This window comes from Narcine bancroftii, chromosome 3 (genome assembly GCF_036971445.1).
Source record: "Narcine bancroftii isolate sNarBan1 chromosome 3, sNarBan1.hap1, whole genome shotgun sequence".
Lineage (NCBI taxonomy): Eukaryota > Metazoa > Chordata > Chondrichthyes > Torpediniformes > Narcinidae > Narcine > Narcine bancroftii.
In genome coordinates this window covers 213,454,972-213,473,238 of record NC_091471.1, presented here as the reverse complement: position 1 = coordinate 213,473,238, position 18,267 = coordinate 213,454,972, and the positions used below count along the sequence as shown (strand labels likewise).

General features: G+C 40.1%; 1 protein-coding gene across 16 annotated transcripts in view; it reads left to right on the top strand.

The window, feature by feature from the left end:
- Positions 1-18,267, top strand: part of LOC138758107 (calcium/calmodulin-dependent protein kinase type II subunit delta) — a 461,931-nt gene that overhangs the window by 355,744 nt on the left and 87,920 nt on the right. For 9 of the 16 annotated variants that reach the window (XM_069926557.1, XM_069926558.1, XM_069926554.1 and 6 more), the window contains one exon: positions 6,584-6,624. In XM_069926557.1, coding sequence (XP_069782658.1) covers positions 6,584-6,624 — 41 coding nt within the window. Of the gene's footprint in view, positions 1-6,583; positions 6,653-18,267 lie in introns of all 16 variants that reach the window. The other 7 variants (XM_069926551.1, XM_069926555.1, XM_069926550.1 and 4 more) reach the window with 3 other exon arrangements.

Below are 18,267 nucleotides of genomic sequence, written 5' to 3'. Positions count from 1 at the left end.
ACCTTCACAAGAAGTTCACAACAGCAGCTCACCATCACCTTCTCAAGGCAATTAGGAATGGACTATAAATTCTACCCATGGTAATGATGTCCATGTTCATAAAGTGGACAAATAAACTAAAAGAACATTAGTGACCCAGGTGCCCTTTTGGCCAATAAGGTAGTTTCACTTTTTGACTCACTAGCAAGCACCCAGGATGCAGAAAATGTAGCCGATAATACATTTAATTGATTGATCGTGTCTCAGGTACCGAAGGAGAGGAGGTGGGTCACTATCCGGAAGAGAGGTACGTGCAAGTTTGCAGTGCTGGGTCTCATGTGGTTATTCTCCTCTCAAACAGGTATACTAATTTAGATAATGTTGGGCATTAACCTGTCAGAGGAAAGTGATAGCATCAGTCATGTTTGTGACACCACACTGGACATTGGATGCAAAGCAGGGAAAAGAAAAGTCCTAGCAAGCAGTTAAACTAGAAAATCTGAAGATATTGGAGTCTAGTGCAGTACACAAAAGTGTTGGAGAAACTCAACAGGCTATGCAACATTCATAAGTAATAAAATGGTGATCCATGTTTTGTGCCAGTCCCTTCTTCGGGGAGGCCAAAGGTCGGGTTAACATCCAAGTTAGAAGATGGGGGCAGGATAGGAAGGGTGGGAGGGGGAGTGGGGAAACACATGTCAGCAGATAACAGGTAAATGTCACCTTCCCTTCCACCTCCCAGCTCCGTTTCTGTCCTCCCTCTCTCACCATTATTCACCCACCACCTGCAAGCCACTGCTCTTCCATCCCTCTCGCTGCCAATTCAGGCAAACATTGTCCATCGCACTGCTTTCCATGGATGCTGTGTGATCTGCTGAATTTCTCCAGCACATTGTGCATGGATGTAATCCTCTTTTGTAAGATCCAGATATCCAGTCAGTGGACAACAAAAATATATACAAATAGTTGGAGCTGCAATTGGTCTATGGAGTATCCATGATGTGAGAAACAGTGGTGGATCGTATGTTGGATGTTCAGTCATGGACACAGGGAGGAAATGGGTGACCATCAGGAAGAGATGAAAGTACTGGGTTCTCTTGATCTCATTAACCTCTAACAGGTATACTATGTCGGATCCTTTTGAGAGGAAGATGGCCTCAAGGGGAGAAAAGCAGTAACAGCCATTTTTATGGCATCACAGAGGGCTTTGCTGCATAGAATGAGGAAGAGGATAGAAGTTGAATAGTGTGATAGTGTGACAGGACTTGATTGTTGGGAGTGCAGCAGATACCACTGCGGTTTCAAGTGAGACTCTGGGTTGGTATGTTGCCTCCCTGGTAGTAGTAGATGGAGCATATTCTGCCTGGAGGTCAGTGGTGTTCTGTAGGGATCTGTTTTGGGATCCCTGCTATTTATGATTTTAATAAATGACTTTGATGAAGAAGTGAATGTGTGGGTCAGTAAGTTTGCAGATAATACAAAGGTTGGCGATGTTGTGGATAACGTAAAAGGTTGTCCAAGGTTAATCTAGATAGGATGCGGGTTGTGCGGAAAACTGGCAGATGGAGATCAATCAGGATAAAAGTGAGCAATATACTTTGAAGGTCGAATTTGAAGGAACACGTGGTTAATGCCTGGATTCTTAACAGTGTGGAGGAACAGAGAGATCTTGGGGTCTAAGACCTGTCCAAGGTTGTCACAAAAGTCAGTCAGTTGGTTAAGAAGGTGTATGGTATGTTGACCTTCATTAATCGGGATTGAGGTGAAGAGCCTTGAGGTAATGTTGAAGCTCTAACAAAATCTGATTAGACCTCCATGGAGTATTGCTTTCAATTCTGGTCACCTCATTATAGGAAAGAATTTTGATGCTTTTGAGGAGATTTACCATGATGTTGCTTGGTTTGAAGAACATGATATATGAAACTAGGTTGACAGAGCTAGGGCTATTCTCCTTGGAGCGACGAAGAATGAAAGGTGACCAAGAGGATGCATATAAGTTTATGAGGGGCTTAGATAGGGCTGGCATCTTTTTCCTGAGGCAACCATAGTAAATACCAGAGGACATCTGTTTCAGGTGTGATGTCAAAGACAGGGTTTTTTTTAAAAACACAGAGTATTGGGTACTGGAATATGTTTCTGGGGTTGGTGGTGGAGGCTGGTTCAATAGGACATTCAAAAAACTCAGGCACATAGATGTAAGAAAAATAGAAAGTTATGGGTGTAAGGTAGGGAAAAATTAGATTGTTGTGGAATAGGTTTACATAGGTCAGCACAATAGCATAGATAAAAGATTGGGTGACTGGCAGGAGGCAGAGTGTGAGATAAAATGGCCCTTTTCTGGTTAGCTGCTAGTGACAAATGGTGCTACACAGGGCTTGGTACTGGGACTGCTTTTTTTTCATGTCAATGATTTGGATTATGGAATTGCTATTTGAGGCCAAGTTTGTGGATGGTCCAAAGACAGAAGGGGAGCCCAGGTAGTGTTGAGGAAGCACTGAGTCTACAGAAGGGCTGAGGCAGGTCAGGAGAGTGGGCAAGGAGTTGGCAGGCAGAATGCATTGTAGAGAATTGTGTGATTATGCACTTTGGAGAAAGGAATAAATGTGTAGTCTATTTTCTATACAGGCAACAAGTTCAGAAATCAGAGGTGCAGATGGACTTGGGCATGCATGTGCAACTTTCCCCAAAATCAACTTACATGTAGAGTTGGTGGTAAGAATCACAAATACTAGCATTTATTTTGAGAGGGATAGAATATAAAAACAGAGGTGCAATGTTGAGGATTTTCAAGCATTGGTCAGACCATACTTGAAGTATTGTGAGCAGTTTTGATTTCCTGATCTATGAAAGGATATGTTGGTATTGGAGAGACTCCAGAGGAGGTTCACGAGAATGATCCCTTGAATGAAAGCGTTATATGAGGTGTGTTTGAACGCTCTGGGACTATACTCATTGGAGTTCTGAAAAATGAAAGGGGATCTCATTGAAACCTATTGAATACTGAAAGACTTAGATAGAGTAGATATGGAGAGGATGTTTCCTATGGTGGGTAAGTCTCGGACCAGAGATGGCAGTCTCAGAATACAAAAATGTTCCATTAGTACAGAGACGAGGAGGAATTTCTTTACCCAGAAGGTAGTGAATCTATCAATTTTAAATCAAAGGTTACAGGGAGAAGCCAGGAGAATGGGGTTGAAAAAGATAGTAAATCAGCCATGATGGAATGGAAGGGCTGACCTGATGGGCTGAATGTCAATTCCACTCCTCTGTCTTATTTTGTCTGCTATTCTTCTCTATAGCTACGCTAAAGGTCAGGGAGCTGTCTCCGAAATGCTCACCCACCAAGAGGTCTATCACCTGAACATATTTCATTACCCATTTCTAGATCCTCGATGGCCTCTTCTCCAGTTGGCTTGTTCACATCTTGTGTCAGGAATCCTTTATGGACAAACCTGATGTAGAGCTCGTCAAAAGAACCAAACCAAGGCTTTTATTAGCAAAAGACAGGAGCTCTTCACAGGTGGCCGACCAGTCCGGAATGATCTGACCTGGCTAGGGACACAACCCTTTAAGGCCCAGACAGTAGGCATGGCTAAGCTCTCAGCCAATCGCTGTAAGCACAGTCATTACACTCTAGATACTGTAACTATATACATTGGTGATGGGTCTGTACTATCACACCTGACAAATTCTGCCATTTCTGAATCTTTTGCCCAAGGAGGTGCCTGTCAATATAGAGGAAGTTGAACTCTCGTAGAACATAGAGCATTACACCATAGGCCCTTTAGCTCACAATGTGCTGACCTACTGCACAACAATCTAATTCTTCTAGTTCTCATACGTAACCCTCTATTTTTCTTACATCCATGTGCCTGTAAAAGAGTCTTTTGAATGTCCCTATTGTATCAGCCTCCATCACCACCACTGGCAAAGTATTCCAGGCATTCACCACTTTGTTTAAATAAACTTACCTCTGTCATCTCCCCCAAACTTTCCTCCACTCCCCTTAAACAGATGCCCCCTGGTATTTGCTATTTTCACCCGGGAAAAAGAATGCATTCTGTCCACCTTATGGAAACCCCTCATAATCTGATTTCCACCCACACTGACTCAGTGGACCATCCCTCCACAATATCCTCCCTTTCTGCAGATTAAATAGAGCACACATGACTGAAGATTACTTCAACATTACTTTCGGCTTGGTTTGGAGTTAGCCAGTTCTTCACAACAGTTAACAGAAACAACAAATAGATACTTTGTTTTACTTTCCTTGATGAAAAATGTTTTGTTTTACCTATTTTTCCTCACTGCCTCTACCCATCATTGCAAAATATGAGCCTTTATTGTCAGACAGAAGTGAGTGGGATGAGTCCTTTTTAATGTTGGTAACTTTGTGAAGGCAGCATAAAATGGAGATGGAGTCACTGGATAGAGAAGATAGTTCACATGATAGCTTGAGCTGCTTTTACAACTCTCTGCAGTTTCTTACAGCTTTGGGTAGAGCAGTTCCCACACCAATTTGTCATGCGTCTGGACAGGATACTTTCTGTGGTGTGTCAGTAAACGTTGGTAAGAGACCTCGGTGATCTGCCAAATTTACTTAGGCTTCTGAGAAAGTAGTACCTTTGTTTCCTTTTCTGGGTTGTAACATCAACGTGGTGGGCCGGGACTGTTTGTAAGAATATATACTCCTAAGAACTTGAAGTTCTCCATCTCAGCACATATCCATGGATGTGTGCTGCTCTCCATTTCAAAAATCAACGCTGCTTTGCCAAGAAAGGAAAATAGTAGAGCTGCTTAACAATGGCAGCACTTCTGTTGGTGCAGACTGGGGAGAACAAAGACACAGCACTGCTCCAAAGGGTGTAACCACCTGATCCCAACGCCAGCAGCTCCCTACAGGCTTTAACTGGTCTGTTAAAGGAGCCGATGCTGTTTTTAAGTAAAATCCTGCAACAGCAGAGGTCTGTGCCCAAGAAGGCAGCGCCTCTGCTCGGCAGCGGCCACGAGGGGTTGCAGACTATGGGGGAGCAGCAGACTGGCACAGGGCACCAGAAACAGGAAGGACAACTCGCGTTAAGAACCAGAGATGACCATACAGGACAGTGACCGTGACGGCAGACCAGCAAGGGACCCACCCAGGCTGCAGGTGACCGGCGGTCGGGGGGACCCCCATGGGCTGTGGGCTGCTGGAGACTGGATCATGGGAACCAGGTATAAGAGCCAGGATTTGAGAGGACACTAAGGGCTAGAAAGGATCTTGGGCACTGAAAGTTTCCTGATCGTGTCAAAGGTTTGGATCTGTGGAGCTTGGGTGGCCTGTGAATTGATCACATGTCTGTGGAGCTACAGAAGCACTGGAGGCAAATCCATGGACACTAGTGTCTCTGAAGGGACTATCTTTTGCTTCTCTTGCTCTTGTACTGTATGAAGCACCAGGCAACACTAACGGTGACTTGTCTTACTGCAGACAGGCAATTTCATGTAATATTGCATGTTCTGTACTTTTACATAACAATAAAGTAATCCTCCGCTCCTTCATTTTGCTGACATTGCACTGACATCATCCTACGAGACTCTATCTCCTTATTATTGTTTGCCATCATCCAAAGTAAGTAACAGCACAGCCTTTCCATCTCTTCCAATTTCCAGCTGTAATATCACCAGAAGAAGAATGAAACCTCTCCAAAAAAAAAGTGGGCAGAATCATTCGAGGAGCATCCATAACTTAGGAAAATTGATTCTAATTGAAATGTTTTTATATTTGTAAATATATTTCAAAAGTAGTGCTAATTTTTCATATGGGTATCTGTCTGCCGTTTAAGTGAGTGTATTTTAATACATCTCTAAAATATCCTTGTTCAGAAATTTAAAACTGTGCAGTAATGGGAGCGTGTTGTCCTCTGAAGATTTGAGTACCATCAATGGAACTAAATTTTGGAGGGAGAATAGTTGTTACTAAGTAATAGGCTTCTACGTTATATCCTAGTTTCTTTAAATGTTGCCTTTTTATTTGTAGTTGTTAACCAAATCTAAGAAAATATTTTTGTAATAAAGTTGTACCTATTCTTTGCCTATTGCAAGTACAGTTAGCATCTTTAGAAGCAATTAATCCCTTGTAATTTTTGTAATCCCTTGTCAGATACAAGAACACAAAATCCTCATTTCCTTTAAAGTTTTAGGTATTTTGTATAAAATGTTGAGACAGAAGTAATCTGATCATAAACTTGTTTGTTTTTGTTCCTACCTTTTATTCCTTTTTCCACTTTATTTGGAATATGTTCACTGTAAGGTAAGATCCTTAGCCATGAAGCGGGCATTTTTGCATCTTGAAGCAATCACTGTCTGATTGATTTATAATCCCAGCTTGCTATTTGAATCTAAAACTGACTTTTGCCTGCCATCTATAAATTTGCTTTGGGCTTTCTCTGCCGAACTATGATTGCTTTCAGCTGCAACAAAATTGGTTTTGGCCTGCAGCAGCTCTATAGCTTTTACTGCTGCTGTTGCCACTCCAATTTAAACAATATTGGCTTTGCCGAAAAGTGCTTGTGATTATTGGATATTATGCATCTAAATGTCTTTTTATTTTGTCAATTTACAGCAGCAAAGAGTTTGATGAACAAGAAGACAGATGGAGTTAAGGTAAATTTAAATTTAACAAAGTCACAAGGTGACAAAGTTACAAATCATGTTCTTACATTTTTGTGATCCTTCATATCTCTAGTGTGTTCTCTCTTTTATCACCGTTGACAAATTTGCACGCTGGTGTGGCTTTTACAAAAATAGCTTTCTATCCAACACCTTTTTTAGCAACTCTTATTTCCTTGCAGACAAAATGTCAGGTAGGACTAAGGCCAGTTAAACTCTCATGCTCATTCTAATTGTGGAGATTAACTTCAGAAAATCCTCCTCAATTACTGCATATGTCATTTTATAGGACAATACACAAAACTTAATAATTTCACCTTAAAATGGGTCCTGCTATTCAAAGGGTCTAAAATCTGTACCTTGATTGCGGAAGTCTCAACAATGCTGCCATCTCCTTGCCAGCTCCAATGCAATCATGCGTATATACCCAGAAGTTTAAAAAAACTTGCGAAGTCTCAGCGCTCCTCCACAAAGTCTCCATCCGCCCGGTTGACTGCTGTCGGCTTTGTACAGGGTTTAAACAGGCCGTCAGTGGGTTATTTTAAAATATCCAAATAAAATTTAAACCTTTAAATGATCATTTTTGTAAAAATATTACGATTTGCTTTTAGAAGCATCGCTGGTCAACAGGAAGTGCCAGCTTTGGGGGACATCTTGTACAAAGGCTATCACACAAAACCAACATTTTAGGTGGAAATTCTGGGACCATACCTATACACAAGTCATCCCAATACAATGGCATTTATGCTACATTGTTAAATTTGTAGATATAGCTCTAATTACATATGCATTTGTAATGGTTTATTGAGGAAGTAACCAGCATGATTACATATTTTGGCTAGATGTGTCACTGATTTATCCGATTATGTTGAAGGCTTACTCTATGACAGACTCATAGAGGTCTATGGCATGAAAAGAGGAAGCTGGTCCTATCTTCCTGTTTTCGGACCATATCTTTCTAAATCTTTCCTTTCCATGTATTTGTCTAAATGTCTTTTGAATGTTATGATAGGCCCCCCCCCCGGCCTTTCACCACTTCTTCTGGCAGGTCATTCTATCATCCATTGTGTGAAGCAGGTACCCCTCAAGTCCTTTTATATCTTTCCTTTCTCACATATCTTTCCTTAACCTACATCTATCATTTCTAATTTTAGATTCCCCTACCCCTTGGGAAAAATCGAATGACTCTTTACCTTATCTGTGCCTCCTATAATTTTATAAATCTCTATAATATTCCTACATAGCCTCCTATACTCCAGGGAGAAAAGTCCAGTGTTTCCAACCTTTCCATATAATTCAAGCCTACCAGTCCCAATCATGTTCTCATTAATATTTTCTGCATCCATTTCAACTGAATGACATCCTTCCTATGGCTAGGTAACCATATTGATATCCCTTCTCCTGTATTCAGTGCACTGACAAAGGAAGGCAAGCATTTTTCACCAACCTGTATATCATTGCCACTCCTTTCATGGAATTGTGGATCTATTCTCCCAAGTAATTTTTACCACAGATTTTGGAAAGGTGCGGGAAATACAGGGTTGTAGTTATGGGTGATTTCAACTTCCCTGATATTGACTGGAACCTATTGAGTGCAGGAGGGATATGGGGTTGAATTTGTTGGGTGTGTACAAGTTTATGGACTGGACCGGCTGACTAGAGGAGAGGCCATCCTGGATCTGGTTCTGGGCCTCTCGGTGGGGGAGCATTTTGATGAGTGTGACCACAACTCCTTTAGCTTCAACCTAGCTATGGAAAAGGATAAAAACAGTCAAACTGGAAATGTGCTTAACTGGGGAAGGGCCAATTATGAAGAGATGAGGCAGGAATTAGCAAGAATAAATTGGAAACAGATGTTTAAGGGTGAAAGCACAGAAGTAATGTGGAGGAGGTTTAGGGATCACTTGTGCATAGGTTAGTCCTATGACATGGAAAAGATGGTAGGAAAAGGGAATCATGGCTGACGAAACAGGTGAGGCAACAAGTCAAGAGGAAGAAGGAAGCATACATTAGATGTAGGAAGCAGGAAGGGCTCATGAGAAATATATAGTAGCCAGGAAGGAGCTTAAGAAATGACTTGGGAGAGCTCAAAGAGAGCGTGAGAAAGCCTTGGAATGTAGAATTAAAGAAAAATCCAAGATATTCTATGCGTATGTGAAGAACAGAAGGATGACAAGAATGAAGGTGGGGCCGTTAAAGGATAAAGGAGGCAACATATGCCTGGAGGCAGAAGAGGTGAGGAGGTCCTAAATGAATACTTTGCATCAGTATTCACAAGAGAAAAGGACCCTAGATCATGGTGAAGTCGAAATTGAACAGGTCTGTGTGCTGGACAATGTGGAAATTAAGGAAGGGAAGTGTGGGATCTTCTTAAAAACATTAAGATTGATAAGTCCTCGCGGCCAGACGTGATATACCCCAGGCTGCTGTGGGAAGTAAGAGAAGAGAGAGCTGGGGCCAATTTGGATCCTCTGGCTGCTGGGAAGGTGGCAGAGGATTGAAGAATGGCAAATGTAGTCCCCTTTTTTAAAAAAAGGGAGAATCCTGGGATTCTTACATAAGTGGTGTACAAACTAATACAGAGGATTCTTAAGGATAGGATCTATGAGCATTTGGAGAAGTACAGTCTACTCAAGGATAGTCAGCATGGCTTTGTGAAGGGAAGGTCATGCCTCATGAGTCTAATTGAGTTTTTTGAAGCGGTAACAAAAGAAATTGATGAGGGTAGGGTGGTAGATGTGATCTACATGGATTTTAGCAAGGCATTTGTCAAGGTCCCCCATGTGAGACTCATCTAGAAAGTCACGAGGCATGGGATCAGTGAAACCTTGGCTGTGTGGATAAAAAAATGGCTTGGAGGATGAAAGCAGAGACCAGTATTGAAAGGAAAGTATTCCACCTGGAGGTCAGTGACTAGTGGAGTGCTGCAAGGATCTGTCCTGGGACCCCTGCTCTTTGTGATTTTTATAAATGACCTGGATGAAGAGGCTGAAGGATGGGTCAGTAAGTTTGTGGATGACACAAAGGTTGGAGGAGATGTGGATGGAGCTGAAGGTTGTCAAAGGTTACAAGAGGATATAGACAGGATGCAGAGTTGGGCAGAAAGATGGAGGATGGAGTTCAACCCGGATAAGTGTGAGGTGATGTATTTTGGAAGGACAAATCAGAAGGCTGAGTACAGGGTTAATGGTCGATACTTAAGAGTGTAGATGAACAGAGGGACCTTGGGGTTCAAATTCATACATCCCTCAAGGTCGCTGCACAGGTTGATAGGATAGTTAAGAAGGCTTATGGGATGCTGGGATTCAATAATAGGGGGGAATTAAATTCAGGAGTCGAGAGGTCATGTTGTAACTCTACAAATCTCTGGTGAGACCACACTTAGAGTATTGTGTTCAGTTCTGGTCACGTCATTATAGGAAGGATGTGGAAGCTCTGGAGAGGATGCAGAGGAGATTTACAAAGATGTTGCCTGGATTGGGAAACAAGTCTTATGAGGAAAGTTTAGCAGAGCTGGGACTTTTCTCTTTGGAGCATAGAAGGATGAGAGGAGACTTGATAGAGGAGTACAAGATTTATTAGGCAAAGATGGGTGGACATTCAACACCTGTTTCCCAGAGCAGGATCAGCAAACACCAGAGGACACATGTACAAAGAGAAGGGAGGGAAGTTTAGGGGAGACACCAGGGGTAAGTGTTTTTTATACTGAGAGTTGTGGGTGCCTGAAATGCCTTGCCGGGGATGGTGGTAGAGGCTGAAACTTTGGGGGCATTTAAGGGACTCTGAGACAGACACATGGATGAAAGGAAAATAGAGGGTTACAGGTTAGGGAGGATTTAGTACTTTTTTTAAGGAATATACGAGTCGGCACAACATCGAGGGCTGATGGTCCTGAACTGTGCTGTATTGTTCAATGTTCTATTCCCTCAGGCCCTACCATTCACCTTTAAGTCCTGCCAGATATAACCTACTTCACAGTTGTCCGAGTTAAATTCCATATCCATTCTTTGGCCTACTTTCCAATTTCATCTAGATCCTGTTCAACTACATCACCAATATTGGTGTTACTTGCAAACCTACTAACCAGGCTAACAATTAGTTGTTAACATGATACTTGAATTGGGCTTAACCCCTGTTTTTTCATTTGCTATTCTGCTATTTCAGTTGTCAGAACATTTTGTGAACTAATTGTTTCATTTCTAATTATCTGCAAAAATGTCCTGACTTCAAATATGGTTTTAGCACAACTAAGAGTAAAGTCAACAATGAAAAAACGGTTGAAAGTTTTTTTTTTAAACCTGGGACTGTGCAATATATATTGAATATCTTCTTATTTTCCTCACTGCAACATTACAGATTAACACCATGATCAAATTGATTTCTGAGTTTTTGTTTGGATAATTCTTGAACTGGTCAATATGAGGACTTGTGATTGAAAATCATGCCATCTATAGAATGGGATTTATTGAACATAGAACATCACAGCACAGTACATTAGGGTGGCATAGTTGGTGTAGCCGTTAGTGCAACACTGTTACAGCAGTTCAAATCCCACGCTGTCTGTAAGGAGTTTGTACATTCCCTCCGTGTCTGTGTGGATTTCCTACGGAGGCTCTAGTTTCCTCCCACTGTTCGAAACGTGCCAGGAGTTGTAGGTCAATTGGGTATCATTGGGCATCATGAGCCCATGGACCAAAATGGCCTGTCACCATGCTGTATGTCGAAATTCAATTTTATAAAATTAAATTACAGGCCCTTCGGCCCACGATGTTGTGCCAACCTGTTTGAACGTACTCACACCCATGACATTCTATTTTTTTGCATCCATGTGCCTATAAAAGAGACTTTTAAATGTTATAACAGCCTCCACCATCACCCTGGACAATGCATTCCAAGCACCCACAACTCTCTGTGGGGGAAAAAAAACTACCTTTGGTGTCTTCTCTAAGCTTTCCTCACCTTAGATGTCTTCTGGTATTTGCTACTGTTTCCCCTGCAAAAAAGGCCCACCCTATCTATGCCTTTCATAATCTCGTAGAACTTTATTAAGTCACCTCTCATCCTCCTCTGCTCTAAGGACAAAAGCCCAAAGAACTGTCAACCTTGCCTCATAAGGCATGTTCTCCAATCTAGGTAACATCCTGGTGAATCTCCTCTCTATCCTCTCCAAAGCTTCCACATTCTGCCTGTAATGTGGCGATCAGAACTGAACACAATTTTCCAAGTGTGGTCTAATCAGAATTTTTTTCTTAGAGCTTGAACGTTACCTCATGACTTTTACAGGAAGATCAGAAATATTCATTTGTGTACTGGTTCAATTACTCTTTTTTTTTTAAAAATCCATAAGGTTATTTGGTTACTAGATCCACTGGGTTGGAATTATCCAATATATTAGCTGTTCAGCCCTTGGTTTACCATCTCCACACAAATGAGATAACTAAAATGTTGTTTAAGAATTTAAACATTTTTCAGCTGGTATATCAATCTTATTTCACTCTTCAAATAAGTGATAATGTAGTTATTTCAGGTCATTTCCCACTAATGGTTTTGAAACAGAATAGATTTCAGTTAATACAACCCATCTGTACTTAATATTCGTTGAGCTTAATCCTGGTGACAAATACTGCTTAAGTTGTTGAAGCATTGAAGAAAATTTCTTTGATCCAGAGGCAGTTTTAGGAACTTCATTTGAGAGGACATATTTGTTGCTGCAGATAAGCTGTCTAAATCTTCTCTGTTTGCGGTAAATGGTAATGTACGACAAGCCTCCCATACTGCACCAGATCACATACCTAGTTATTATTTGGTTATGGATAAGCATCCACAAGGGGGCTGGGGAAGCTGACCAGGTCAAGACGGGTAATTCGTAATATTATGTCATTTGAAGACTATTCAATGAGCATGACATTTAATAAGTAGGTAGGAGGTTTGCTCAGTATTTCTGAAATCTTTTGACAGAATATTATCATGGATGACCAACTGAGCTCCAAAGTGCCATCTTAATTATTCCAAATGTTTTTTGGAGGAGCAAAATTAATAAAAATGATTGTTATCTAAAAAAAACTCATCCTTACCTGGGAAATTATTGAGTTGATATCATAAAGTTCTTCTCCTGTCTTCAGGTATGCCTACTGTCATGGAAACATCAATAACATGTATCTTGACAATATCCTTCATGACTGTGTTGCCATTTATATTGTTCAACTGTATGAACATGATTTAGAACAGCTGATGTATCAAATAAAGGCTTGAAGGGTATTGCTGGACCAACCAGGCATTTTTAACAAAGTGGAGGAGAAGGTTGGAAGGAAGGATGGAATTAAGTTTCAGAGGCTTTAACTTTTTGTTCTCTCCCTCTGTCCATGTTGTTTGGGGGTGTTGTTTGATAACTTCATGGACCATGTTGAAAAAATAGGAGATTTTCTGCTAGAAGATGATCAATCTTTATTAAAACATTTCAAAATAGCAAAATAAAAATCAAGTCTCACAGTACAAGGTTACCATAACTTGAGAAAAGTCATCCATCTTCAACTCCGCTATAGATAAAGTGTAAATAAACAAATGATCTGTTGTTTTCAAATGTCCTTGAGAAAAGTCATCCATCTTCAACTCCGCTATAGATAAAGTGTAAATAAACAAATGATCTGTTGTTTTCAAATGTCCTTGAGAAAAGTCATCCATCTTCAACTCCACTATAAAGTGTAAATAAACAAATGATCTGTTGTTTTCAAATGTCTTTGAGAAAAGTCATCCATCTTCAACTCCGCTATAGATAAAGCGTAAATAAACAAATGATCTGTTGTTTTCAAATGTCTTTGAGAAAAGTCATCCATCTTCAACTCTGCTATAGATAAAGCGTAAATAAACAAATGATCTGTCATTTTCAAATGTCCTTGAGAAAAGTCATCCATCTTCAACTCCGCTATAGATAAAGTGTAAATAAACAAATGATCTGTTGTTTTCAAATGTCCTTAAGAAAAGTCATCTATCTTCAACTCCGCTATAGATAAAGTGTAAATAAACAAATGATCTGTTGTTTTCAAATGTCCTTGAGTTGAGACAGATAAACCATTTCCATGACGTGGGATAATTAATACTTCCTCTGTTTTTTTACTAAATGCATATTACTTCCATTTGAATATATAGCATATGTAAGTGGTTATGAGGAATTACTGCATACATTTTCTCTTCAGACAGTTCACAAGCTATATCAAGTATATTTATAGATTTTTTTGTGCAGTATGACAAACCGCACTCATCATGTTCATGTATAATATTTTTCTCTCTGAAAAAAATACCCCAATTTCTCTTTCATCTGCTTCAAATGGCTATTCCCTGCATTAACCAATCCATAATTAGTTCAGCATGATTTATGTACTGTTTTCACTTGTGTATGAAACTTGATTATTTAATTATGTTGTAGTGCTAAGAGATGATTGTGATTTTTTTTTGTTTTGGAACCAATTTCTGTTCTCTTTGCAGATAATTTGCTTAAATCCTGCCTTTCCTTGCATTTAAACTTTTAACCGGGAAATAGTTTTTTAAGATTATAAGTTACTTATTCACAATGGGATGATAGTACCAAGTTATAAAATGTTTTCAAATTTGAAGCGAGATATAATGAATTCCATGCATAGCACTTTTGTTAGCCGAGCTGTTTTAATTTGATCAATTTACATCTGTATTAAGTCAGGATTTTAATTGCAAAGCTTCCATTTTAAATCTTGTGTATCAATTTCAACTTGTGTTTAAATATATTTGTTCAATTTAAATTGTATGTGAACACTAAATGCTTCCTTTTAAAAGTTGAAATTTGGTTATTTTGCTGAAATTGGGAGATTAGATACATCTCTATCTGAGGGTTAATTTTTGGTTAAAGATATTGCATGATTAATATCTGTTTCATGTCACAGGTAAATGATTAAACAAGCACTAACTTGTAATTACAGTTGTGTAAGTTTAAGCCTCAAACATAGTATCAAAGTGAAAAGCAAGGGAAAGAATAAGAGAAATTGTCTAAGTCTGCATTTTCCATTAGATACAAAAACAATCAGATTTTTGATTAAAAATTTGTATTTTACCCTTGTGTCTGAAGAAACACCATTTTCAAAGCCCTCCTGGAGAGAGAGAGAGCGAGAGAGATAGATTGCGAGAAACCAAATGAGAATGCAAGTTGGATTGTAAACTTCAATGAGGTTCATACAACGAATGTATTTAAATAAGCTGATCATATTTAATTTTTTAAATGAAATTAAAACCTTAGCAAAAAGTTGAAAGGAGACATGAAGATTATAAATGGTTCAGTTGAAAGGACAGCAGATTTGGAGCAGGAATAAGTATTTGTCCCTGCAGTGAATCATAGAATAGTACAATGCAGAAGGAAGCCATTGAGTCCATTCCTTCTGATTGGGAAAAATAATTGTGACCCATCCAGTTCTTAAAGTTTGGTGTGATTCTAAAAGAGCAAAAGAGGCAGGAAAGGCAAGCAACAGAGCCAGTGTGTCTGAATGATCACAGTGAGGAACAGTGTGTAGTTGAGGAAAAAAGGTCATCACATCGAAGTATAGAAAGGAGAATAGTGCAACTTGGGAACAGGCCTTTCAGCCCATTGGATCTGCACTGCACTTATCCAATATACCTGCACAGGTTTCAAATTTCTCTATACCTTGGTTGTTTGTAGTCTGTCTAAATGCCTCATAAATATTGCTACTGCTTCTGCATCTACTACATTCCCTGGCACCTACCACTCTTGGTGTAAAGGAAAATTGTCTCACAAATCTGTTAAACTTTCCTCCTCTCACTTTAAATCTGTGTCTTCCAGGATATGACATTTCCACTGTGTGAAAAAGACACTGACTATCTTTTCTAAATTAAATTACATCAACAGCACAGTCACAGACCATTCCGGCCTACGAGCCCACTCTGCCCAAATACACCAATCAATCTACAACCAACCACAAGCATTAGGCTCACTGGCCTGTAGTTCCAAGATTTTCCCTGCAGCTTTCTTGAATTGAGATACAATATTAGGTATAGGGAGAACATTATGTTTTTGGCAGCAATGGGTGCATTGCAATTGACTACGTTTTAAAGTGGTAGTTTTTATGTTTGTAATAATAATTATTGCTTATCTGTACTCCTGAATTTAAGACAGATAAAAGTTTTTTCTTCAAATTATATACCAATAAATGACTTTTTTTTCACTCCATTGGCAATGGAGGGAAGATCAGAAGATAAGAATTTAGTTCATTTGATCTGTATGGGTTCTTGAGAGCAGGGTGATTTAGAACATGTTGACGTCAGAGGCAAACTGTGCATCAGAGTGATTTGATGTTTGTGAGTTTTGGCTGCAATGGATTGGTGCATGCAGTTTTGGCAATGATGTTTTGTTCAGACTTTGAATTTTGATGGGGCACCAAAATACTGCAGCAGGAATTCATTTTTATGGGCATTAATGTGGAGGCCAGTCTCACGAGGTTTTGTATTTGTGGGTGACCACAGTAAATTTTGACTGCAGTATTTTTACTGGATCTCGATTCAGCATTACTTTAGAACTGAGTAGAATATATGTCTGTTCATGTATTCTGTTCTACTTGAATAAGTTGGAAAGTATTTTCCTCTAAAATGTAGGGATAGCAATCCTTAAAAGTGGAAACATTATTTTTCCAGAAGGTAGCCAATAGTGCATGGAAGTAAGGCAACGATAACTTCCTTCATCGCGATTCTTCTTACGTACTTAATTGTTCACCCTATAGTGTTTTCAGATCTTGATCAGGAAAGGTGCTGTGTAATGCTTGTCTTGTTTTCTTTTGTGCATCTCTGCTTTGCCATTAGGGTAACAAATGTGTATTAGTTAATGCTTATACCATTTAAAAAGGTTTTGTATTCTCTTCAATAGTTTACTTCTCAACAATTGAAAAATAATTTCCAAAAAAAATTATAAGCTGGGCTTTAACTTTAGAATAGGCCTTGAATAAGGGAAAAAAGGATTTGGCAAAAAAGGCATGGGCAAGTGAGGTCACTAAAGATATTTTCCTTCTTTCACAAAGAGAACAATGGGAATGGCATCCAGGGCAGTAGTATGCTCCTCTTACACAATGTGAATAATCATGGAAACCACCAGTGTCCCTCACAACTTCACCAGTGAGAAGACCATCCAGCTGCAGTTACTTACAGACAGTGTTAAAGACCTAGAACTGGAATTGAATGAACTCTGAGTCATTTGGGAGGCTGAAGGTGTGATAAACAGGAGTTACAGGGAGGCAGTCACACCGAGGAGACAAGATGAAGGTAGCTGGGTGATGGTCAGGAGAGTGGAAGGGAACAGACATTCAGGGCTGGGCACCCCCTGGGCCATTTCCCTTAATAATGTGCATACCTTTTAGGAGACTGTTGAGAGAGATCACCTACCAGGGATGAACTACGGCATTCAGGTCTCTGTGTCTGAGAAGAGAAGGTAGGAGGAGGTGAGCTGAGGTGAGAGGGGATTCGACAAGGGAACAGATAAGAGGTTCTGTGGACAAGATTGAGAATCAGGATGGTATGTTGCTTCTTAAGTGCCATGGTCTGGGACACTATAGATCGTGTCCTTGGCATTTTCGAGAGAGGATGAGCAGCCAGATGTCATGGTCAACATAGGGACCAAAGAAATGGGTAGGAAGGGAGATGAGGTTCTGCAAATTGAGTTTGGGGAGTTAGGTGCTAAGTTAACGAACAGGAATTCCAAGGTTGTGATCTCAGGATTGCTATCCATGCTATGTGCTAGTGAGGTTAGATATAAAAGAATAATTCAGAGATGGTGCAGGAGGGAGGGCTTCAGATTTCTGGATCATTGGACTCTCTTCCAGGGAAAGTAGGGCCTGTACCGGAGGGACAGTTTGCATCTAAACTGGAGGGGACAAATATCCTTGTGGGAAGTATGCTAGTGCTGCTCCAGGGGGTTTAAACTGGATTTGAAAGGGTACCAATGCAGGTAATGGAGTAGTTGTGGAAAAATATGTGAAATCTGCATGCACAGGCAGGAATCAAAAGGTTGTGTGTAGTGGGAATAATGTTCTGGGTCGTGTTAATTTCAATACAAGTACTGTAGTAAAGACAGATAAACTTAGAGCATGGATTGCCATGTGGAATTGTGACTGTGGCCATAAGTGAGATTTGGTTGCAGAATGGGAAGGACTAGCAGCTTAATATTCCGGGGTTTCGTTATTTTGAGGAGGAACAAAATGAGGAGGGGTAGCATTGCTAACCAGAAAAAAATGTCCCTGCAGTACTCAGCCGGACAGACTAGAGGGGTTGTCTACTGAGGTGGGTGGAGCTGAGGAATGGGAAAGGGATGACCATATTAATAAGATTGTAAAAGTCAGTCCCAATAGTGCGCAGGAATTGGAGAGCAAATCTGCAGAGAGATGGGAGACAGCTGCAGGAACCGAAACCTATGATAGTTGGTGATTTTAACTTTCCACATATTGACTGGTACTCCTATACTGTAAAAGGGCTGGATAGGTTCAAGTTTGTCAAATGCATTCAGAAAAGTTTTCAAGTCAATGTAGAGAGGTCACACAGAGAGTGCAATTCTGGATCTACTAGCAGGGAATGAGACAATAAGTGATGGAAATTAGTGAAGGGGAACACTTGGAT